Genomic DNA, 26,305 nt, shown 5'->3' with positions numbered 1-26,305 from the left:
ATATTTAATTCATGGCGATTTTATAGGCAAACCAGTTCCTATTAATTTCAGTTGTTTACCATTCCAAAGTTTTAGTCTCTTACAAAATACAGGCATATTTGTCCATTTATTAACGGGTTGAATAAATCCAACAAATCATAGGCCTGGACACAATGGTAAAGGGGCTGTTTCAAGCGACTTCCGTCAGTTTAGTTTGACGGCGAAAGAAGCCTGTTTCAGATATAGGCATATATCTAAGCTATAAGATATAGCTAATTAGTCTTTATAGACGCTTCTTTGTGTGTACAGTGTGTATTTATGTAGCCGATTTTTCCGGTCGACACCAGAAAAGGTCCATTTCACCATTTTGGGTTTCTGTAAAGATTAAGTTACTTACTAAACACAGATTAATAGGCTAATTTATTTTCTGCTTGTTCGAATGCTTTGGGATACGACACACTCCTCGCATTTAAACACGATTTTTTATTTTAATTTTTTTTTTTACCAAAAATATTTGTCTTCTCTCTCTCTCTCTCTCTCTCTCTCTCTCTCTCTCTCTCTCTCTCTCTCTCTCTCCAAACCACTAATTTTTTTTTATTTTGTCAATTTCTTTTGGAGCATGTTTACATTTCTGTTGCTTGTAAATTCAGATAAAACACGCATCTTCCAACATGTAATGTGGACTAGGCTAACTCTCCTAAGATGAGGTCATAATGAATAATTTCGTTTCTTTATTTCAAGTCGGTCGTTCAGCAAAGAATTATTATTATTATTATTATTTTCTTCTCAAAACTGTATTTGGCGCATCCACTTTCTTTCAAAGAATTGACCGCGTGTCGAACCTCACCTTTGACATTGACCCCTCACCCCACAAAGAAATACTATATTTAATTTACTATGTCTGCGTGACAGGGTAAAAAGGAGTAGATTGCGTGTACCGGCTATCTGACACGATATTATTTGTGATCTAAACCGTTATTTGTCTTAATTCTGGTTGAAACCCTTTTTTTCAGCAACTGAGTAAACAATGCAAGCTGATTAAAAAGGTTGAACGCCTGCACGAATAATGTGCATGAATCCGACAGATTTAAATAGAAAAGCAGTTGAATTTAAGTTGACAAAAGGCCCGTGTATATGAAAAAGTGTATTATTTTATTTTAAATTATTATTATTTTTTATATTTTATATTTCATTTTTGGTTATAGGTGATTATATTGTAAATTATTTTTACTCTAATAAAAAAAAAAATCCTTTTCATCTTCTTAATTTTTTTTCTTTTTCTTTTTTTTTTTAGTAGGCTATTAATATTTTTTTTTTTTACATTCAGTCACACAGTCCAAGACATTTTAAACTTAAACAGAACTAATCAATAAATTACATAAAAATAGGAAATAAAACAAAAAGGGACCAGTAGCGAACGTTCATAAACATATCCCACGAGCACCGCAATAAAAGATCATATTCATGGCAAAATGTCACGTTATTCAGTAAAGTGTTGAATAACTGTTATGAGACAGCTGTTTCCCAAGGTTACAACACTAACCAACTGTCTTCTTGAATTTATCACAGTAGATGATCGAGGCATTCGAAGCCACGCCCCCTAGATAAATCTCCACCAGTCTCCGCCTACTCTAAATATTAAACAGTAATATTAGTTATTCTGACCACTTTTAGCTGATTATATGGCTTAATTATTTTTTATTTACCTATTTCAGTCTATACATATATACCAAGGGACATTGCCACCAAGAAAAGCACCTTGTTAAGACACATTTACGTTGTTATAAAATAAATTACACGTGAGAGAGGCGTGACTTGTGAACTCACTAAATCTCGCGAGAAGTCAACTGAACAGTCAGATCTCTGATGCTAAAGAGGAGTTAGTGTGGCTGCTGATAGTGTGCTGCTGTAATCATGCTCAAAGCAATAAACAAGACAAATCTGAGGCAGCTGGTAAGACAAATTCATCATAATAACGTATTTACCTGTACACACCTTCTTTAAAAGCGTATTATTTACCTTTATAAATATAAATGCACTTGGTTAAAGAGCTTAGCATGCTGGCTAACTGACTTATTTAGAAGTTGTGCAACATGTTACTAAACTGCCTTTGCTGTTTTTTCACATCATATATTGCATTATTTTTCGTTTAAACATGTTGTCAGATGTTTAACTGAATTTTTGGACATTCTTCTTATGATTATGGTGCATGCCATTAGCTAATAAGCTAGGTAAAGTTGATGAAATTCACATAGTTTATCTGAGTTTTCAAGAGTTTTGCGTCTGTTTATAGATTTGGGCAAAAATATTGAGCTTTTTTTATGTTCATGTGTTTTTTAAGCATTGGTAATAACAATATGCTAGTTTTATTCAATCTGTCAAGGTTATGCAACATGTAAACAGTGTATTATGAAACTGGACCTCACTGCCCTTAGATGGACCTTAAGACCAAAGGATCTGATTGACCTACACTACATTTACATGTTAATGAGTCATTTGATCGGATCCTATATAATTATTTGTATCAAATAACATTGTGTGGGCTACATGCCAGTCATATATCTATCTTATCTGTTATGTATCAGATTTCTAATGACCTCTAGGGCTACAGAACAATGACTGGCTCCCATGGATTAAACCAGTAACATCATATCATTTATTTGGGTGAAAGGGTGTGCTTGTTGTTTATATCAACTGGTTTTCTCTCTCCAGACTGGTCTGATTCAGAGGTTTCAGAGCACTTTGGTTGTTGCTGAACACAACAATGACTCGCTGACCCCCATCACCCTGAACGCCATCTCCGCTGCTAAAAAACTGGGCAGTGAAGTGTCCTGTTTGGTCGCTGGAACGAACTGTGCGAAGGTATTGTCTTTGAATGTCCATTGATTTCTGTGTACCATGTTGAAAGGCTGATTTTGGAGGACTGATTATGAGTTTTTGGACAGGTTGCAGAACAGCTGTCCAAAGTTCAAGGGGTGAAGAAAGTTCTGGTTGCTCAGCATGAAGCCTACAAGGGGTTATTGCCAGGTAAACTTGAATATTTAGGTTTAGGTTGATAAATTTGGGTGTATAGATGAAATTATTCTGACACAGGAAACCACGCTTCCGGGTTCTTTCAAGCAGTAGATTTCAATGGTGGAAATAGTCAGCACTGCAGTTTTAATAATCTTTTAAGCTTTATTGAATGTAATAATCCATTTGAAGTCAGAAGTTTACATACACTTAGGTTGAAGTCATTAAAACTAATTTTTTTAACCACTCCACAGATTTCATATTAACAAACTATAGTTTTGGCAAGTCGTTTAGGACACTTGTCTACTTTGTGCATGACACAATAATTTTTCCAGCAATTGTTTACAGACAGATTGTTTCACTTTTAATTGACTATATCACAATTCCAGTGGGTCAGAAGTTTACATTACACTAAGTTAACTGTGCCTTTAAGTAGCTTGGTAAATTCCAGAAAATAATGTCAAGCCTTTAGACAATTAGCCAATTAGTTTCTGATAGGAGGTGTACTGAATTGGAGGTGTACCTGTGGATGTATTTTAAGGCCTACCTTCAAACTCAGTGCCTCTTTGCTTGACATCATGGGAAAATCAAAAGAAATCAGCCAAGACCTCAGAAGAAAAATTGTGGGCCTCCACAAGTGTGGTTCTTCCTTGGGAGCAATTTCCAAATGCCTGAAGGTACCATGTTCGTCTGTACAAACAGTAGTACCATGGGGCCACGCAGCCATCATACCACTCAGGAAGGAGATGCATTCTGTCTCTTAGAGATGAACGTAGTTTGGTGCGAAAAGTGCAAATCAATCCCAGAACAACAGCAAAGGACCTTGTGAAGATGCTGGAGGAAACAGGTAGACAAGTATCTATATCCACAGTAAAACGAGTCCTATATTGACATTGCTCAGCAAGGAAAAAGCCATTGCTCCAAAACCACCATAAAAAAGCCAGACTACAGTTTGCGAGTGCACATGGGGACAAAGATCTTACTTTTTGGAGAAATGTCCTCTGGTCTGATGAAACAAAATGGCTATAATGACCATCGTTATGTTTGGAGGAAAAAGGGTGAGGCTTGCAAGCCGAAGAACACCATCCCAACCGTGAAGCATAGGGGGTGTCAGCATCATGTTGTAGGGGTGCTTTGCTGCAGGAGGGACTGTTGCACTTCATAAAATAGATGGCATCATGAGGAAGGAATATTATGTGGATATATTGAAGCAACATCTCAAGACATCAGCCAGGAAGTTAAAGCTCAGTTGCAAATGAGTCCTACAAATAGACAATGACCCCAAGCATACCAAAGTTGTGGCGAAATGGCTTAAGGACAACAAAGTCAAGGTATTGGAGTGGCCATCACAAAGCCCTGACCTCAATCCGATAGAAAATGTATGTGCAGAACTGAAAAAGCATGTGCGAGCAAGGAGGCCAACAAACCTGACTCAGTTACACCAGTTCTGTATGGAGGAATGGGCCAAAATTCCAGCAACTTATTGTGAGACACTTGTGGAAGGCTACCCAAAATGTTTGACCTAAGTTAAACAATTTAAAGGCAATGCTACCAAATACTAACAAAGTGTATGTAAACTTCTGACCCACTGGGAATGTGATGAAAGAAATAAAAGCTGAAATAAATAATTCTCTTTACTATTCTGACATTTCACATTCTTAAAATATAGTGATCCTAACTGACCTAAGACGGGGAATGTTTTCTACGATTAAATGTCAGGAATTGTGAAAAACTTGAGTTTAAATGTATTTAGCTAAGGTGTATGTAAACTTCTGACTTCAACTGTATCTGTTAATGTTAATAAAAGTTATTATAAAGGAATATCTTTGGTTTACAGTAGGGGTGCACTTTTAGCCTACACCTCAACGGAATTTAGGCTGAAATAAAAATATGCGCACTCCTGACGCACACATTAATAGTAGTATAGCATGGGAATTGGCTGGTAAGGAGTGAGTACTAGCTGCTTTGAGTTATTGCTTTCCTATTCTTGACAGAAAATAATGATCAAACTGATGTCTCCCTCAAACAATCAAAAGTTCAGGCTTCAGCAAAGTTTGACAAATGACAGGCGCTTAAGAAAAACGCTTCATAAAGCTTTGAAACCTTAACAAACAATTTGTTTCGATCCAATGGTTCTAAGTGTACAACGCACTGGTCAAGTCATGTGATTTCACTAGCAGGTGTTGCTGGTGTGTGGTTGTACGAGTGCTTCGAAACACAGAATCATTTACCGAATCTTTTACTGAATCATTTGATTCAGAGGTCTGAAAAACTGGTGTTAGCTGTCATTGTGTCAAACAGTATCACGCCTAACTCAAAGGATCACTAATCTCACCCACGGTAACTAAAAAGAAAAAACATGTCATAACATAAAACGAGATATAATTTTAGTGTCCGATATTCATTTAATTGTGTAAACGTGCCATTTTGCCCTTTTGCACCAAGAAAAGTGATAAAATGCAAACATCTGATCGGTCCATAACCACTGATCTACAAAAGCCCCGGAACCTGAATAAAACGAGCAAGAAAGTAATGAAATGGGGCGTTCTGGCTGTCACTGCCATTCTGTGTTGTTTGTAGACACGTGCTGAACCATAAGGAGATGTTCCGGTATACACAAGTCCGGATGTTTATGTAAGTAGTTATAACTTGAATGATATGACTCATATGATAGTCGTAGAATGACCATATACTGTTTGCACAATGCTATCAAGCTTATCAAGTAAAATAACAGTGTTTTAAAACCTATGTGAGTTTCGTGTTATTCTTCTTTCAAGAGCAAATTTTGTCTTAATTCACAGCAAGATTGATATCAAAAATCAGTCTTAAAGTCAGCGGAATTAGACAAAGTAGGATAATGAACAAATATTACTTTATATCCTATGATTGGGGATGAGGAAATAACTTTAACCCATACCTCTTCAAATCACACAATGTCGAATGTAATATGCTGCTTTAAAAAGGTATAAAACACAGGGCATATTGTGCTTGTATAACGTTGTTAAATGCAGACACAAACAATAAAACTACTGTCAAATGATTTAATAGACACATAAAAAGAGGGACCGATACACAAGAACACGCAGTTGAATCAATACAGTTTTCCAGAAGACAGCTGCCTCATCAAAGATATGTGTGAATGGTGAATATAATGACAAGTGTCTAGCTAGTGTCTCTCTGTGTCAACGTGGAAGCAGATTTGAATATCTTTAGTTAGATTACTTACTGTGTGTGCTGATAAATAACTAGTCAGTCAACATGATATTGACAATCTTGGAAGCTGGTCTGCTATAAATTGGCCATATTGATGCGGAATGTTGTTGTGATGATGTCACAACCAGCCCAGTGTGCTGCCCCCCACCCCCCACTATGTGGGTTCTTAAAAAAAAAAAAAAAAAAATGTATATCCACCTGTGGGTCAAATGTGTCTTAATAGAGCAGACGCAGTGAAGTAACCCATTAAATATCATCATTTATGTAAAAGTTTTACCTGATGCAACGATCTGTTGGAAATTTAAAGAAGCCCTAATCTCCAATAATCTGCAGGAAACGGGGTGCATCAACCCCACAAACAGCACTTTTTGGGCAGTTTCAGCACAATTTGATTAAAGCACTCATAGACAGCAGTTCTTTTCTGGGCTACCAAAAGAACCTGGAAGTGGCGGGGCAACTTTATCTATTTTGTTGATGTACGATTCCTTACTTGGTGTCATGAAACCACCCTAGTTCAGCACCAGTCATTCAGACGTCACATAGCCTCGCAAATGCGACCAAAAAAAATAATAAACATGAGTGCTATAATTGTTTTCAATGATATGTAACCTGAACATAGTATGTTACCATCTCAACAATTTTTTTTGGGGGGGGGGGGGGGTTTGATGACTCTTTAAAGCAGAAGTGTGTAATGTTTTCGATGTTAAAGAACTCTCTCTTATCCCATCTGAATATTGCAGAGTTAACTGTAAGTAACAAGATGGGCGCTTTGGATAAAAGCATCTGTCAGATGAATAAACGCTCATTTAAAATGTTAGAGTGTTGGGTTGTTTGTATTCTTGTATGGTTGGTGAGGGAAGGAGGTATAGGGCGATTTGAACAAAACTAATTCTACGTTCTTTCACAGAAGAGCTTACACCCCTCATTTTGGCAACCCAGAAACAGTTCAGTTTCACACACATCTGTGCGGGAGCCTCTGCTTTTGGAAAGGTAAATCCAAGCTCAAGAAGTCCGGCTGAAAGGGTGACTTTCCTACTGTCTTTATCACTGAGCCATCTTAGATCTTTTACACACTGTGGTAAAAACAACTCTGTGGTTACTCACTTTGTGAAAACACTGACTGAGTTGTGCAGTATTAAAAAAACCCATTCTATATATAATGATGTAGATTTGTATTAAGTAAAGGCTCACTGACAAACTTTTTTTGGTTGCACAAATATTGACATTAGCCTAAATTTGTGCCTTGATCCATCTTTGTATTTGCTAACAAACTTTTTTCACATCATACAAAAATGTATGCACATTTTTGCATTGATCCTTTTTGTTTTTTCCAACAAACTTACAATCACATTGTACAAAATTTGAAATACATTTTTGCCTTGATCCTTTTCGTTATTTGCTAATGAACGTTTTTTCACATTATACAAAAATTTTTGTACACTTTTGCCTCAATCCTTTTTGTTATTTGCTAACAAACGTTTTTTCACATTATACAAAATTTGATGTACATTTTTGCTTTTGATCCTTTTTGTTATTTGCTAACAAACTTTTCACACCTCAAAAAAATATATGTAAATTTTTGCCTTGATCCTTTATTTGTCTTTTTACAGACTGTAAACAAAATGTTTTGTCTTGATTAAAAATAAATAAATAAATTATATAATATATATTTACCAATAATTATTTTTAAGATGTATGGAATTTATGTATATTTTGGCCGTTTTTATTTGCTTACAACTTTTTTCATGTCGTACAAAATTGGCATGTAATTTTGCTTTGATCCCCTTTTTTATTTAATTGTGCTTCATTGATAAATATAAATATATATAAAAAATATGCTGTATTTCGTAGTTACTCTCATTACAAAGTTATTTGATTATTTCGAAGCACAAATGGAAAATGGATTACAAACTCGCATACTGCTGAGCCCCTATCAGGCTTCTTACTTTTGGAATTGTGGGAGAAGGCTGTCCTCAATAAGCGCAGCTCTATTATATGCACGGTTATTTGTCATTCCTCAGCCAAACTGTCAGGCAGCAGATCTAATGGTATTTAAATTGAATTGTAATGCATTAAACAGTATCTTATGTAGCCTAACCCCAGACCAAAGAGATGTATTAGTCTCGATTTCCTCACTGGCTAAATGTATTTTATTTGATGGATTCTTAAGTGGTGGATTTGGTTTCATTATGTCACTATATAAAACACTTGAATTACCACTATGCAATATTTTACACTTCTAGACATAACTTAGAACTCTTTTTAAGACTCAACGATATTTATTCTGTCTGAGACGTGGGATGGCCAAAGTTTTCTGACAAGTGATTTTTGATCAATGTCTGCCCAAATAATGCTATTTCCAAACAAATCAAATTTGAACAGTTGCAGAAAAGGGTTAATACAGTGGCCCCAAAAATAATTTGGACATTTAAAACTTTGCTTGATATTTTGTGTCCAGTGCAATGACATAAAGGGATATTTCACCAAAAATGAACATTGTCACCTTCATGTTGTTCCAAACCATACAATGTATTTTCTATAATGGAACACAAAAGGAGATGTTAGGCAGAATGTTGGCCGCAGTCACTGTTCACTTTCGTTGTATGGAGAAAAAAAAAAATGTAATGCAGTGAAAGTGAATGTTGACTGAGGTGTCCAAATGCTTTTGGGGTAACTATGTATTAATGGCCTGAGTTTATCCAAGTGCTCCAGTTACTTACTTTTTTCTGTAATAAGGTTGTGTGGATCTGTATTTTCAGAATCTCCTTCCGAGAGTGGCAGCCAAGTTGGATGTGGCTCCAATTTCAGACATCATTGAAATCAAATCCCCAGACACCTTTGTGAGGACCATTTATGCTGGTAAATGAGACCATATTCCACCAACAACACTTTTTGATGTAATTGTCTTGAAACACATGCCTTTAAAGGCATCTGCTTTCAAAAAACCTTAGTAGATATACGTTCCAAATCCTCTTTGTTTAGCTTCCCAGCTGATCGCATTTGTGATTTAGGAGTCTGGCCATTGGTCGGCTGCTTGCACGAGGACACGCAGACAATGACTCGCAGCGACTGGGAGCGAATCGTATATTTTCATTTTTAAATCTGGGGAGAACCCTGGAGCCTTTTTGTCCCACTTTGAATGTATTATTCAGTCTCATCCATAATGCTATAAATACTTCCTAATTACTCTGGCCACTTTATCTTTGGCAAGCAAAGAACACTTGTGTAAAAATTATAGTTATGAGACGGTTTTTAATTTTAAATCAGATGTAGGTATTATTCATGCAAAACATCAAATAAAAAGTGGTGTTTTGTAATTTGTGGTGATATTTTATGTGATTCTAAAGACTTTTTAGTGATCAGAATCCATTGAAGTGTCATACGTGTCTGTAGCACAAAGGGTGAGGGAGGATTTATGTGCCAAAGTTTAATACTTAAAGTTAAGAAATCCTAACCGTAAGTTTGAGCGATTGTAATAGTAATGCTTGCCTTGGTGAACACCACTAATGACAAATTATACAAACAAACAAATACATTTAGTAATGCTTTCGGACCCTGTTCTGTGATCCTGAAGTCATTTTAATCCCCTTATTTTTTCCCCAATACTTCTTTTTTCGGCTGCAGGAAATGCCATCAGCACAGTCAAGTGCAATGAAAGCGTCAAGATCTTCACCGTTAGAGGGACCTCCTTTGAGCCCGCTGCCATTGAAGGAGGCAGCGCCTCTTCAGAAGAAGGTACTCTACTATTTGATAAAGTTAGACACACACTATTGTTTGTTAAAGTTTTGCTTTAAGGTCACGCTGACTTTGATACCACACACAAAGGTTTATAGTTTGTAACATTGTGTATATCCTTAGCTAATCCTCCACTCTGTTGCAAGGTTTTGATGGGTTAGTTTGTTTAATTGTTGACTTCAAAAGGATTGTAAAGGGTATTCGGGAACAACTCAGCCTGTTTATTTGGACGTCTCACGAGATGTCATTGGTTTTGCAGTCTCTCCGTCTACCTCTGCTGGACTCTCTGAGTGGCTGGAACAAACCCTAACTAAGAGTGACCGGCCAGAGCTCACCAGTGCTAAAGTGGTCGTGTCTGGAGGTAAGAACATTGCGACCCCAATTGTCCACTGACCATTACAAGAAATGAACTGGATATATCTTCATGCTTGTTATGAAATGGATAGTTCTAGTTCTGGATGCTGATTGGGCAATGCCGAATTTCAGTCAAGCTAAAATAGTAGTTAAAGTGCAAAACACTGATTAACCTAGCAGCTAGGTTCTTGCTACTGTGTTTATCACCACGCTGAGCATATAGAGAAAGGCACTATTATCTTCTTGCAGAAGGATGGTGTTTAATGAGTATAAAACTTCTTCAAGAAAGTTTGTGTCCTTAATATTTAATAAAACTTCAACTTCAGTATTAAATCAAACAAATGACAATAAACAAATCAAAAACAAATACATAAATTATTTTTTAATAAACAATAAAACAGTATATATTTTAATTGAATTATTTATTACAAAACCTATATTACTGTTTCACAAATCTTAAGTATACAAAACAGCTCTTGCTTCATTTCTTAAAGTAATGATAACTTCAGTTCAGTAAGTGAGTCATATGTTGATTCGGTAACTACTGTGAATGACTCTTGAGTGAGTCATTCAGTGAAGATTTCTTTTTAACTTCATTAAAAAGAGGCTGCTTGGCAATTTGTTTTTTGCTGGTTACACACACACTCAACATCCAACAAATTTGTCACCTGCCGAATTCACAGTGCAAATGTAACAGTAGCCAGCTGGTACGAGATAGCTGTGCAGTGTGTAAACTTGGCCTGTAGAGATGCATTAGCGACCAAGGCTTTATAGCCTACTTATTCCATGCCGGGGATCGCTGGTTCAAATCCCGCTTGGGGCGGGTTGAGTAGGACCGGCGACACAAATGTAAATGTGACCGCACCTTACTCTACATGTTCACTGGCACGGGAAAAATCCGCTCGACGTCGCTCACCTCGCCAGAAAGCTGCCACTCTGGGGCGTGTTACAGCGAATGTGTATTGTTTATGGCTGTGTTTGCATTGGCATACTACCCATACTACTTTTACTGCTTCTGCCACATCAGTCTATGGCAGAAACGATAAGAGTAGTATGCCATTTCGATGGTTGGCATGATTGTTTTCAGTTCACAATTAATATAATCATAATATATGCAAGCATGATTACAGTCTGAAAGATGCAAACTTTATTTCTGAATGCCCAAAGTATAAAAACTGTGTTGATTGATTAATTGTACTATTTTTACTCAGCCACAGTATTACCATAATGAATGCGTGCAGTCATCATTTAAAGTTTGTTTGTGATTAATACACTGAATCCAGCAGTAACTTCAGCATTGTCTTGATATGTTGAAGCACTTGTGACAGACATCACTCTTTTCAGCTTACAGTTATTGGCTGGAGCTCAGCCTTTTCCACTTCTCATTCTCATAAAGCTGAGCATTTCATAACTTTTTGACACTCTCAACGTTTTCTCCACACCACTGTAAATCCCACAGTGCCCTGCACGAGCGTGGCGCTCGACTCCTATAGGAATTAAAAACACTCACTCACCTTCCCTCTCCATGTGCCAGTGGACACGTACCGTTAAGATTGTGGAAAGAGATGAAAGTACAGTAAATTGGATTTCAGAAAGCACAACTGGATCTGCCTTTCTGGAATTTTTATTGGTTCACAGATGCGTACTTGCATTGCAAAAAAAGTTGACGTTTTCTCAACCTTTGTTCACGTGGGTCACTTTCGCAAACGGTCGCTTTTTGTCACTTTCATTTTCTCCACGTCCTTTCGACGCACCATCCTGATTGAAACCAGGGGATTCACAATATAGCACAGCATCTCATTCCTTATTGCTTAAAGGAAAAAAAAAGAAAAAATTACAAACACATTTTTCCCCCCCCACAAGCATTACATTGTCCCTGTGTTTGTTTGAACTGTAGGTCATTATGTTGGGTAGTCCCTTGAAACTGTATTTTTTATTTTTATTTTCTCCCTTTTTCTCCCCAATTTGGAACGCCCAATTCCCAATGCGCTCTAAGTCTTCGTGGTGGCGTGGTGGCGGAGGACGAATCTCAGTTGCCTCCACGTCTGAGACCGTCAATCCACACATTTTATCGTGTGGCTTGTTGAGCCTTGGGTGGTAGTCAGCGTCAGTACTCGCTGAGCTACACAGCCCAACCCCCCCCCCCCCCCACTTGTCAGAAATTTCAAAATTCATGCCCATCTGCTGTCTCCCCGTCATAACAGGAAGGGGCTTGAAGAGTGGCGAGAACTTCAAACTGCTCTACAACCTCGCTGACAAGCTCAACGCAGCCGGTACGATGTGGCCTCATTGACATTAGTTATTTTGTAATTTATGTTAAACTTGGAATCTCTTCAATGCTGGTGTTAGTTTGATATTTCAGGGCTCAACAGTAAGGATTGTTTCTGCTAGCCTGGTTGAGTAGTAGATTTTTACTTGACCTGCCAATATTTTCTGATCCCACCACAAAATATAAATGCATTTTTATACTCACTGAGGACTTTATTAGGTCATGTACACCTACTTATTCATGTGATTTTCTAATCAGCAAATCATGTAGCAGCAGTGCCATATATAAAATCATGCAGATATGGGTCAGGAGCTTCATTTAATGTTACATCAACCATCATAACAGGGAAAAAATGTGATTTCGACCGTGCCATGATTGTTGGTGCCAGACGGACTGGTTTGAGTATTTCTGTAACTGCTGATCTCCTGGGATTTTAACGCTCAACAGTCTCTAGAATTTACTCAGAATGGTGCTAAAAACATAAAACATCCAGTGAGCGACAGTTCTGCGGATGGAAACGCCTTGTTGATGAGAGAGTTCGGGAGAATGGCCAGACTGGTTCGAGCTGACAAAAAGGCTACGGTAACTCAAATAACCACTCTGTACAATTGTTGTGAGCAGGATAGCATCTTAATGCACAACATGTCGAACCTGAGACAGATGGGCTACAATAGCAAAAGACCACATTGGGTTCCACTTCTGTCAGCCAAGAACAGAAAACTGAGGCTGCAGTGGGCACAGGCCCACCAAAACTGGACAGTTGAAGACTGGGAAAAACGTAGTCTGGTCTGATGAATCTTGATTTCTGCTGAAGCATACAGATAGTGGGGTCAGAATTTGGTGCCAACAGCATGAATCCATGGACTCAACCTGCCTTGTGTCAACAGTCCAGGCTGGTGGTTGTGGTGTAATAGTGTGGGGAATGTTTTCTTGGCACACTTTGGGCCCGTTTATACCAATCAATCATCGCTTGAATGCCACAGCCTATTTGGGTATTGTTGCTGAACATGTGCATCCCTTTATGGCCACAATTTACCCATCTTCTAATGGATATTTCTAGCATGATAATGCACCATGTCACAAAGCAAAAGTCATCTCAAATTGGATTCATGAACATGACCATGAGTTCACTGTTCTTCAGTGGCCTTCCCAGTCAACAGATCTGAATCCAATAGAACACCTTTGGGATGCGTAGAATGGGAGATTCGCATCATGAATGTGCAGCTGATAAATATGCAATTATGTCAACATGGACCAGAATCTCAAAGGAATGTTTCCAACATCTTGTGGAATCCATGCCATGAAGAATTGAGGCTGTTTTGAGAGCAAAGGGAGCCCCTACCCAGTATTAATATAGTGTTCCTAATAAAGTGCTCAGTGAGTGTATATGTGTCAAAATGAAATATTTTTCATTAGATTTAAGTTTTCTTAACTAGTTTTTTATTTGAAGTAACGGCTTCAAATCAAATAGCTTATATTATGTAACTTCATGACAGCTATTAATTCATAAATACACTTTTGCTGGGAAACGATGGCACGTAAATGCATGTCAAAAGCATATCTGATTGGCAAATCATTTCAACACATCTTCAATGATGCTGCCAAGACTATTTCAAGTTACTCTTGCAATTTCAACAAAACCTTATCTATGTTAGTCCGCTTGATAACTTTACCTTGACATATTTAGATCAGTAGAATCTGCAACAAAAAAAAAACAAAGTTGAAGTTTTGCATAATCACATTTACAAGACCAACAAATGTAAAATGTAGTAACAAAGCAGCACTGATGCTTATTGTTGAGCCCTGTATTTCTGTATGTTGCACTGACTAAAACTGACTACACCAATTTTTCTCATAGTTGGCGCCTCCAGAGCTGCGGTTGACGCTGGCTATGTCCCCAATGACATGCAGGTTGGACAAACAGGAAAGATCGTAGCTCCTGTAAGTACAGTACTACAGCCGGAAAATGGATGTCTCATTTCTAATGTACTGCGGTCTATAGTATGCACTAATTGCCTTTACCGAGGAGGGTAAATTCTCTCAAAGTTCAGCACTTACTAGTTGATAAACCCACCGGATTTTATGACGTATTTGATAAACACTCTTGACTTTAAAGACAACAATGTTTAGTTGTTCTCTTTTTGTTTTTTTGTTTTTTTGTTCTCTTTGAATCCAGAAAGATGGATCCGTGTTGCCCTTTTAAAAAGGTTAATTTTCCATTATCCGGTTTGAGCGGGACCTCCCAACTCTCATTATCCACACATTAGCGGAGCTTTGAGGTTGTGTAATGTAGTTAATGGCACATTCCGGCTTCTAAATGATTTACCAGAGCCATTAGTGAAGCTGTGTGCAGTGCAGGTCCGCCCTGAGCTCAAACCAGGCAATTCAGCCCCAAACCCAATTCGCCAAATGTTTTGACAAGCTTGTCAAACGCAGCCCAACCATTGTGCATTAGTATTCACCACGAACAAGTCCCGTATGGATTCTACCAGTGAGGAGTCTGTGAGATGAGCTCAAGTCAAGATGGATGAGTGTTGTTTTGGGTCGATTGAGTATGCATATGCTGGTTAATCGTAATGTTTTGGCCCTTGGGTGATATTTTGACGATTTGATGTTAATAAGTGGAGAGTTGTATTCCTGTTTGGACCTTTTAATATTTGAATGAATGAAATGCAAGCTTTAAAAAATGTTTTATGTTTTGGTATTACAAGTGTGTCAGCAAATAGAACTGGGCACCATAACACTGAGTGCATTAGCATGCACTGAAAATGCTCAATGAGACAATGTGCAAGTTCATGTAAATGCCTTAAACAGTTTTCTTTTATCTGTGTAAGGTCAAAAAGGGTTAAAGATCGGCACATAGATTTTTTCACGTTACCACATTTTCACATTCGCATTTTGCATGTGAACACCTTTAACATTGTCCTGGTGGCTTATCCTATGTGCACGTGTCTTTTGTGCATGTCTGTTAAATGTTTTGACATGATTTTCTTGGGTTGTCAGATCTTTTTGAATAAGCTGTTTTTTGATCATTGTCAGCGTATAGCTGTGCATGTAAACGCACCCACTAATACTAGAACTGGTATGACAAAGTTATTTTCACCGTAGTCCTATTATAGTTAAATTTTTTATTTTCGAGACATGAAATTGCATTTTCAACATATTTAACTTCCATAATGCCAAATTTTCAAGTAAAACTATATTTTCAGTTTATTATCAGTAGAAAAGTCAAGCGGTGTCAGGCAGAGATTAAAGATGATCAAAAAAGAACAGTTTATTCTAAGAATAATTGTTTTTAGGATTTCTAAGAATTTGTTTAGATATTTATTTTGCATGATTTCTTCATAATGCATTTAACTTCATAATGATATATATTTTGATTTAGAGTGGGACTTTATTCTATCCATCAGGATTTTAATGGATTTAAATATATTAGAAAATATTATTTTGAAACATAATAGGCTTTGAAATTATTAGTTAATTTTTTTCCTGGCTGTACAGCCTTGGTTATGACAGCCGTTAAGTCATTTCAGAGATGGGGAAAAGTTACAATTTGCAAAATTTTATAAAGAAAAAAAAATGCATTTTTATATATATTTAAAAGCCCACCTGTCCTGGAAAACATTAATTCCATTCGGGGACACACAATATCCTAGAATTTAAATATTTTCCTGACGCACATATGAACCCTTGTTTGTAAGCACTATGCAAGGAGGAGAATCAAACGCATTCTTACATGTATCATAAGAATGTCAGATTAATTTTAGTGAACAGGTTTGTTTGGATGATTGAGATTTTTCACTTTTGTTTGAATAATCATTTACATTTTAGTCTACTTACTATAATGCTTTAATATTCTGGGAAACATTAAATTAGTAAAACTTAAAATATCTAAGATTTTTTTAACCTAATTTTGTTAAAGATTACTACACAACTTGAACACTACACAATATTATTTTGAATAAATGTTTGTGTAGATTTATTTGATTTCCTTTGTTTTAAATGCACAATTTTTTTTATTTTTTTTAAACTTTATACATAACTTTATTTATTGCATACATTTTAAAACATTTAAAACCATAACCTTTGACACAATTCCTTTTGATGGAGTTTTGTTATGAAATTGAAGTGAGTATCTTAAAAATAGGCAAAAAAAAATTGTTTATTGATGTTATTGTTTGATTTGAATTATATGCTACAGTATATCTACTGTAATTTTATGTCAAACAAGGAGTTAACAATTATAAATAATGTTTAATTTCTTATATGATGGCCAGCAATATGTTCTTTTGGTCATTGATCAGGTTTCCAGGAATTTTACAGGGCCAAGGTGGCAACCCTAATTATTAGTGAAATAAGGAAATCAGAAGGCTTCAAAAGAATGAAGAAAAGAAAAGCTTCAAGAATCCTTTGCAAACTTTTGACCACCACCCATTCCGACTGTCCTCCATCCAGTGAATATGGAGAGAGTATTTGTGGGCCTCCATCCCTTCCGCCCATCTGAGACACCAGCTCTGGCCTCCTTCCTCTCCCTCTGGCTTTTAGAGCTCCGGTCGCCCGCGCGCGTGATCACAAATTGAAGCGGAAACCCCCGGGAGACTGCCGCAGCCACATTAAACTGCACTGAAATATTCATGGAGTAGTGCATTAAGCTGAGAGCCACTGATGTACCACTCCCTCGGGAGAAGGGTGGGGATGAAGGGGGAGGGACGAAGAGGCTGCTCCCTGCCCCATCCCCCGAGAGTTTCTCTTGAGTAATTGCAAGGATTCTGCGCCCCGGACTCTGGGACGGGTGGTCAGCAGAACGGTTTCGTGCCAGTGCTGAGAAGCTCAATGGTTTGAGCTCACTGGTTCTGATTTACAACTTTAAATGGCCTTAGTTATCCTAGGACCTCTGATGCTGCAAAATGTTCCTTTTTGTGTGTTAAATGTTTGGAGTTTTATGTGTTACATTTCTGCTATTTAAACCTGAAAAACGTTTTTCCCTGAAGTGCTTAGTTGGGAGGCAGCTTTACATTGTGAATGTTAGAGAGTAAATCATACAGTACATCAACCAAAATCAACAAAGAACAAGGAAATACCATTTTTTATGATTTGTCTTAAAATCATTGAAATACCTTTTTCTTTACAGGAGCTGTACATTGCTGTTGGCATCTCTGGAGCCATTCAACATCTCGCTGGAATGAAAGATAGCAAGGTACAGTTAAAAACAGGTGTCACAATACACACACACATTGTAAAACCCGTCATAGCCTCAATTAGAGGAAATCCCACCATGCCCATCTGTATCTCCTGGAGTTTCCAGAATGTGCCAAGTTAACTCACTCGTAAGTGTGATGGTGTATTGGATTGATGGAGTGTTTTAAAAGTGATATGGAGTTGCTTTTTACCTGCATCCATAATTCAAATGCATTTTCTATTCCACATCCTTGGAATACAATCTGTCGGACCACTTCGTATCCGAGACATCTTTGCCTTGAATCTCAACCATCAACATTCTCCTTATGTCCACAAAGTGTTCTCAAGAAACAATCTGTTAGAATTGTTTTGTTTGAAGTTATAAGTGCTTTGAGATCTGTTGTTTTACCAATTGACTTTCTAAAGTTGACTATTTTCATGTTAGCTTTTGTAGACTCTAGTTTATCAGTGCTGGCCCAAGATAGACGCTTCGCGACAATCCACTGTGCTAAATAATTTACGCATTTGTTTTACAGACCATCGTGGCCATCAACAAGGACCCAGAAGCCCCCATTTTCCAGGTGGCTGACTATGGCCTAGTGGCAGATCTGTTCAAGGTAAAGGGTAATCTATACTTACTGGGTGTACAGGCTTCTTTTATTTCATGTCAAGTTAAGTCATTTTTATTTGTATAACACCTTTCACAACACACAGTTTCTAAGCAGCTTTACAGAAGATCATGCATTAACAGAAAATAAAACTGTAATACAGAAAATGAAATTGTAAAATTATAAATCTTGGGTGTGGATTGGACGTGACATTCTTTATTTTCCTCAACAAAATTATTTTAAAACAACGACAATTCTAATATAAACACATGCTTTGTTTGCCTAGGATGCTTAAGTTCGTTCAGGTAAAAAAGTTTGACTTCTTCCATTTGTATTAATTTGGCATTAGATTCCATGATGGTGCAGGTTGAGTTGTGGTGCTTATATGGGCGAGACAATTTCTAAATATTGATACAGTGATCTAAAGTATTATTATTATGTATTAATTATATGTATTATTGTGTCAGCAAAGCCCTAAAACGTGCCCACAAATATGCTGCATCACGAACTTTGGATGCTAAAATGTGTTCAATGCTTGTAAACAAAATAATTTAATTTTCTAATTTAATTCTCTATGCCCCATCATGAACTGCTTTAGACATTATTTAAATATGTAATAAATAAAATTCATAATCAATCCACACATGATTTTTATAATTATTTTGTTTTAATTTAGACTGAAAGGGAAATAAGGTGGCTGGAGTAGCTGTGCTTTGCGACAAAAACTGGAAACAGTATTTGCGATATGATATAATTAACCTCCTGAGACCCCGCGTCCACATGCGTGGACATTACGATTTGGCTTTGCTATATGCAATGCATAATTTTATTTTATTTTAACCGACTGATCTTAGTTCAGGAGACTCTAGGCTGTCAGTCAAGGGTTAAACTTTCGATGCACCAGGTCATGTGACAAAACAACATGGCGCCAATCACAGTTGAGTTTGTCTTTGGGAGAGATGTCAACAAAACTGCATCTAGTAAGAAACCTCATTAAGTTTTTACATTAAAACCTGTTTGAGTCGAAAGATTAGAGTCTCCTAGTTTTATCGATATGCCATTTAAAAATTCGATATATTGCGAAACCACATGCTGTTAAACACACTGACCACGTATGTGGACTATAGGCAAATTTTCCTTAAACTATCTTATATTCATTGTGCATTATCACATTGAGAATCAGTGGATGCATCTAAAAGCTGGAAAATATTGCTTTCTGAGGCTGTATACGGAGTTAGGATGATAATAAGGTGCATTTCAAACTGACCAATGCAGACAGACAGCACACTGGAGGTTAAGTCATTCACTAAATAGGGAGCAAGGGAGCATCCTATAGCTCTCTATGCAGCTAAGTGCTTTCACTCCTAAAATGCAACCAAAAGCAGATGATGTTTGGACCACTCAACATGTTTGTCAGCCATGGGACAATGGTAATCAGTACATACATTCAGAATTTATAATGTATAATTTTATTTTAATATGGTTGGCAGTGATTGGATGATGCTGGCCATTACTTTTGAATCAGATTTAATTATGCTAATTTCTGATGTAATGTCCGTAACCTCTCAAAAACATGAGTAACCAACACTCTTGGAAACAAACAATTTGATTTAAAAGTCTGACTTTATATAGCTTGATATTATTTAAAATTTCACAACATAGTCTCACTGTCCACATATGTAAAAATACATTTTTTGGGAAAACTATTTGGTCTAAAAAAAAATTTTAAATTTTTGCATGTTTCTTTAGGGACTAGTAGTTACAAATCAAAAAGGGGAATGTAAAATGGACACAGCAGGCACACTCTGTTCTCAGGAGGTTAAAGCTGTCAAGTTGTTTAGCTTTGCGTTTTGAGTTGTTGTTTTGAAAACTGAACTTTGTGAGGACATTATCCTTCATCAGTGAATTTAGTGGTTCCTCGTTGGAGACCAGCAGGTTTATAGGGCTAGTAGGGATTCGATTTTTCTATGCCAAAACCGTAAAAACCGGGCCTGAAAGGAGGTCAGTGGAAATGAGGTAATCAATTTCCAATCCCATTCCCCTTTGTACTTTCCATGATTTCCGGTCATTTCTTGGCACACCCTGTCAATAAAAGTGTCAAATGTGTCAAATTCATTTAAAAAATGTTAGATTCCTCTGAACGCTGAAGAGAAGCAGAACATGTCCTCACTAATACATTTTTCATTTGAAAACTCGCTAAGTTTATGCCTTTATCCACACTAGAACAGAATTTTCCTCAACTGAAAATGGAGCGTTTCGAAAATGCTCTCCATGACTGCAAACTTTAGAAAACGATGACGTTAGGAAACTGAACAAGAGTTTTTCAAACAAAAACGGATGTGTGGATGTAGCTGCAAAGTACATCTTTGGCATTTGAAGCTCCAACTAAGGTTTAAGTATACACAGCAAGAAAGATACAATCTTCCTCTAAAACATGGATCTCATTAACACGATCAGGTCATCAGAGACGTTTTAATCCAGTGCCTCTGCTAATCAGTGGTAGCTTTCATGTATATTATTAATAGCATTGTAAATTTCGATCCAATGACCTGGTATAAATTTCTTTAATGTTTCCAACCCAGTTTACCGATAGACGACCTACTCAAAAGTTGACATTCGATGACAAAAATGGCAGTCCCATATTTCCTTGTTAAATTTTGCAGGAAGTATTATTCCACCTAATGGAATGTGTGCATCTTTTGATTTGAGTCGCTGAGTCTTGGCTCGATCCAGAGCCCTACACACAACTTCCCTCTTTCTTTGAGCGCAGAAAAGTAATTGCTAGTCAGCACAAGTGTGCCAGTGTAGTTTTTCAACTTTTATTTTCTGTGTCCTCTCACCAGAGCTTTAGACGGCCCACTGCGTGCTGTAGTTTCAAGGTGGCACACACAGTCGCTGTGACAGAGGGCTGTCACACACATACACACAAACCGTATCCATCTGTTTACCTAGTGTAATGCTAGCATCATTTATTTCCCTGTATTTGCCCTGTAGTTCATGTTTTATTCAGTCGGTGTGTGGCAGACACAGGTGTGCAGGTAAACAGTGTAAAAGTGATTGCCAGTGATGGGCAGCATGGGTGATCAGGGGCAGGCCACAGATCAGTTTACATGCGATCACTCCTCAGATAACTGATTAAAATGGATGGGCTTTCTCCTGCTTCCTTAGATTGAAAACTTATCCAGGGACATATTGGGGTGATATAGTTATTCAGCCTGCTTGGGAATACGACAACTTTAACGTATAGGAAAAGTTCACGTTGTTGTCAAATGTCAACCACTGTGGTGTGCAGCACTCCCTAGAATACACTTAAGATAGGTTGCTAACCATGGACATTTGTAATTCCTGGAGAATGCTATCCGTTTGCATTGGCATTCCTCTCAATGGTAGTTGCTCGGCTGGTAAGTACCAGTAGGTAGGTAGAATTCTGTGCTGAGTATGTTAAAAAGTGTCTGCTATATGAGTTAGTATAAATCAGGGGTCGGGAACCTATGGCTCGCGAGCCACAAGTGGCTCTTTGTTCAAAATCAAGTGGCTCGCCGGGTGTCTCACCATTCACCAACACATGAACGTTTAAAACTTTCTAGAGATAATTTTCCTGCAGAAAGTGTTGGTGTGATTGCAAAGCTTGAAGTCATAGACACTGTTTTGATTTCCTTTCTCCCAAATTTGTCATACAACCTACTTCTGGCAAACAAGGTTTGAAATTAACACCCGTCAAATGCTGATTTTTCATGTGCAGTGGCGGGTAATTTTGCTGATGTACCAGCCACTGTGGAGGGCGACCTGTAAGACTTCTCAGAGTGATATATGACAAGAGATTAGACACAAAGACATGCGATTGATGAAACGTGTGATTATATTTTGAAAAACAGTTGAAAGAAAAGCCGCCGATGCGTGTCTGATTTGATATGTGTGCGCAGTGAGCTCTGCTGTTCACGAGTGCAATGAAAGCACTTCTCCAAGACACACACATGCATAGAGTTCTGGGCCTCGTTTCCCAATAACTAGTGATCTTAGTGGTTAAGAGCATTTTCTATGAGCGATTTTACGAACGTTCATTCGCGAGCTCCCTGTCCAAATGCAGGTATTTCATGCGCGAGTAATTTTGCTCATCTACACACAACAGGCGGGTGACCAGTAAGACATCTCGGAGTGACACATGACAAATGCTGTTAGTCTCACAGACACACGCTTGAAGAAACTTTATTATATTTTTATTACACAAGAACAGACAAAAGAAAAGCCATCATTGCTCGTGTCTGATTCGCTGTTTGTTCAGAGGTGTGCATATGCACATGTAAAGAGTTATCACTCCTTTTTGCTTCTACGCTTTTTTTTTTTTTTTTTTTTTTCCTTTTGCAAGAACAATGTTGTCTGAGAATGCTGCAAATAATCTCCAATCATCTCAGTGCTGTGAGTTTTGCTTTAATTGCACGGAGCAGTTTGCAGTTAACATGCATTGTGAACGCAACACTGCAGGTTTAGTAACATAACAACAACAGCAATACATTCTGGTGATGTGAATTAAAACACATAAACTAAAACCTCAGTAAACAGTCAAAGTGAGTTTTTAATACACATTTGAGTGATTTTGAGAACAAAGAGTTCAGTTTACCCAAATTTTAAAATAAAAAATAAGTAATTCTCTCCACAAATGTCATGTCAAAAATATGCAACCCCCTAAAGTCAATCATTTGTGGAGCATCCTCAGCAAATAAATGTTTCAGGTAAGTGTTCTCAGGCTTCGGACACCTCTCTATTAGAATTTATACACATTTCTCATGAGCAAAAGCTTCCAGCTCATTGACATTCTTTGGTTTCTGTGCTGCCACTGCTTCCTTGAAATTCCAGTAAAGGTTTGCAATGGGATTTTAATGATGGACTGAAAGGGCCATTTAAGGACATTCCATGACCTATCCCTGAACCAGATTTTAGAGAACTTGGATGTATCCTTGGTGTTATTGTCTTGCTGGAAAGCCCAGTGATCACCAAGCTTCAATTTACATACTGAAGGCATCACGATTTTGCCAAAATGGCCTGACACCTGAGAGTATCCATGGTGTCAGTCACATAGTCAGCATAGCTTTTTACTGCAGCTGCAAAACACCCCCATAACAGGACTGACCCACCTCCATGCTTGACTGTGGGGATGGTGTCGTTCTTGTCATTACCTTGTCATCTTACTCCAGACGTACTGCTGACCCATGGGTCTAAAACTCATTTTCAGTTTAGTGTCATACATCCATAAAACCTTCTTCCAGGACTCCACAGGTCTTTCCAAATTCCTTCTTCAATATTCAAGTCAGTATTTCCCTTAGTGAAGTTTTGCTTTCTTCCACACCCCAAGAAGGTTGCTGTTGTACCATATTAAAAAAATGTATGAATGGTGCTGCCAACTTTGTCTATTGGAAATTGAAGTGCCATGGAAATGTACTTTTAGCCATGACCTTTATTGTGTAATGAAATAATCTCTTCTATTAGCTTTTGAGAATTTTTTTGCATAGAAATCCATTTTTGCCTACAACACTAAACTTAAATTTTATAACTTAAGTGCCATTGCAGATTGATGACTTAATTTTGTTTTCTTACATATTTAAGAAATAGGGGTTGAATAATTGACATGGTTGTATTTTTTAAAAATCCTGCTATTTAGAAATATTAGGTTATATTTTCACACTATGACTTTGAATGTGTCACTCAACTGATATAGATGTAAAGTTTAAAAATTCTGGGTCATCAGAAAAGCTTACCTTTGTAAATCCTTACTGTCTTGGGGGTGGGGGGTGGGTTGAACAATTTGGATTGCAACTGTATGTATGTATGTGTAATATATATATATATATATATATATATGTATGTATGTGTATATATGTATATGTGTTTATATATATATATATATATATATATATGTATGTATGTGTTTATATGTATGTGTTTATATATATATATATGTATCTATTAAACAAAGACGAAAGTGATTCAATCATAAAATAATACAAGACACCTTGAACCTAAAATTGAGTTATATTTTATTTTCTTTAGGCTGTATTAACTGTATTACCAAAACACATTTGTTAAGAACACACATTTGGCAGCATTTTTTTGGGAACAAATGGAAATTTATTAGGCTTATTTATTAAGGTGATGATGATTATTATTATCTTTACATTTATAATTGTCTTTAGTTCTTCAATTGTAGGCTATTAGTCATTTTTCACCTGTTGTTGTTGATGGATGTAAATGTTTGGATTTGGGGGAGGTGGTTATACATAAGATTTTTTTGATCACTTTTTTTATTTTATTTTTTATTTTATTTTTTTATATAAAGTGCAATATGAATTTAGAAATGTCTTTTTACATTTTTCATGTTTCAATAAATGTATTTAGTTTTTAAAACAAAATCAATAAAGCAAAAATATTCACTGATGATATGGACACTAATATGAATATCGTCACTTATGTTCCTAGGGACTACAGATGAAAATGAGCCAATTTGGCTAAATCTGGCACATTTTACATTTCTTTTTGTCTTATGTGTATTGTCCCTGATTAAATAAATAAAAATATAATCGGATATCAAGAAAGTTAAGGCAGTTATCGTTAATATATATATATATATAATATAAATTATTTTATTTTATTTTTTTTTCCCAATTTGGAATGCCCAATTCCCAATGTGCTCTAGGTCCTCGTGGTGGTGTAGTGACTCGCCTCAATCCGGGTGGTGGAGTACGAATCTCAGTTGCCTCCGCGTCTGAGACCGTCAATCCACGCATCTTATCACGTGGCTTGTTGAGCGCGTTACCGCAGAGATATAGCGCGTGTGGAGGCTTCACACCATCCACCGCAGCATGCATGTCCAACTCACCACGTGCCCCACCGAGAGCAAACCACATTATAGCGGTCACAAGGAGGTTACCTCATGTGACTCTACCCTCCCTAGCAACCGGGCCAATTTGGTTGCTTAGGAGACCCAGCTGGAGTCACTCAGCACACCCTGGAATTCGAACTAGCGAACTCCAGGGGTGGTAGCCAGCGTCTTTACCACTGAGCTACCCAGGCCCCCAAAATATTTTTTACATATAGCCCAGCCCAAAAGGGAAGTGAACTTTTTTTTATGGACGATTGTTAAATGAAGTAATTTTATGGAGACCCGCACAAACACGTGTACTCAATTCCTTATTACCACGTTACCTATTAATTGTTGCATATTTGTTTGTTTTTGTGTTTGAGTAGTCTATGGGCATAGTAAACATTTTATTGAAAAACTTTGTTTTTGAAAATAGTATATTATTAGTTTGTGCTATGGCTCTTTCAATAAAATGCATCAACCAAAAATAAAAAAATTGGCTCCTCAGTGAAGAAAGGTTCCCGACCCCTGGTATACATCAATACGCCATTCATGATTATTGATTCTTATGTTTCTGCGTCCACCTCTAGGTTGTACCTGAGTTGACTGAAGCTCTGAACAATTGAGAATCCTAAAAAAGATGGTACCTACCTGGAAACCTGCAGGAGAACTTCACTGGAAACCTCTCAACACCTGCCTTAAGATCGGAGCAGATACTCTACCTCTCTTGAAGATCACACTTTCATGTACTACCAACCTCTAATGTAGACAACATACCCTTTTTTAATAAAAGCATTGAAGAACTCTGACATCTGGGGTTGAAATTGTTGCATGTTGGTTCACTTAAACTGACAAATGGAGTTAGCAACTTTTGAAACTACATTCAAATTCTGTCTATTGTGCATTAAATTATGAAAGTACTGAGGAAAGTACAGACCTCATTGGAGTAGTTCTCATTTATGTAGCAGTTATAAATGTCTTATAGTCTTATGGACTACATATTCTGTTTGTGGAAGTAAATTTACTGCTTGATAAGGTAGATGTCTACCCCTGGCTAATCATTAAAGGGATCCAATCAACTCATTTTTGTTTTTGCTCAAGCTT

At 37.2% G+C, this 26,305-nt stretch overlaps 1 protein-coding gene across 2 annotated transcripts; it reads left to right on the top strand.

Annotated features, from left to right (window-relative positions):
* The first annotated feature begins 1,815 nt into the window (after nucleotides 1-1,815).
* Nucleotides 1,816-26,282, top strand: LOC127436161 (electron transfer flavoprotein subunit alpha, mitochondrial-like). 2 transcript variants are annotated; one of them, XM_051690127.1, is made up of 12 exons: nucleotides 1,816-1,932; nucleotides 2,692-2,841; nucleotides 2,925-3,006; nucleotides 7,112-7,227; nucleotides 8,964-9,063; nucleotides 9,829-9,939; nucleotides 10,199-10,300; nucleotides 12,498-12,566; nucleotides 14,421-14,503; nucleotides 17,694-17,759; nucleotides 18,277-18,357; nucleotides 25,792-26,282. In XM_051690127.1, the coding sequence occupies exons 1-12, from the start codon at nucleotides 1,894-1,896 to the stop codon at nucleotides 25,825-25,827; spliced, it is 1,035 nt and encodes a 344-aa protein (XP_051546087.1). In that variant the 5' UTR covers nucleotides 1,816-1,893; the 3' UTR covers nucleotides 25,828-26,282. The 2 variants fall into 2 exon arrangements, with proteins under 2 accessions (XP_051546087.1, XP_051546088.1); XM_051690128.1 differs by having other exon boundaries at nucleotides 7,112-7,194; nucleotides 25,792-26,010.
* Nucleotides 26,283-26,305: the final 23 nt, after the last annotated feature.

This window comes from Myxocyprinus asiaticus, chromosome 46 (assembly GCF_019703515.2).
Source record: "Myxocyprinus asiaticus isolate MX2 ecotype Aquarium Trade chromosome 46, UBuf_Myxa_2, whole genome shotgun sequence".
Classification (NCBI taxonomy): domain Eukaryota; kingdom Metazoa; phylum Chordata; class Actinopteri; order Cypriniformes; family Catostomidae; genus Myxocyprinus; species Myxocyprinus asiaticus.
This window is presented reverse-complemented; position numbering and strand designations above follow the sequence as displayed.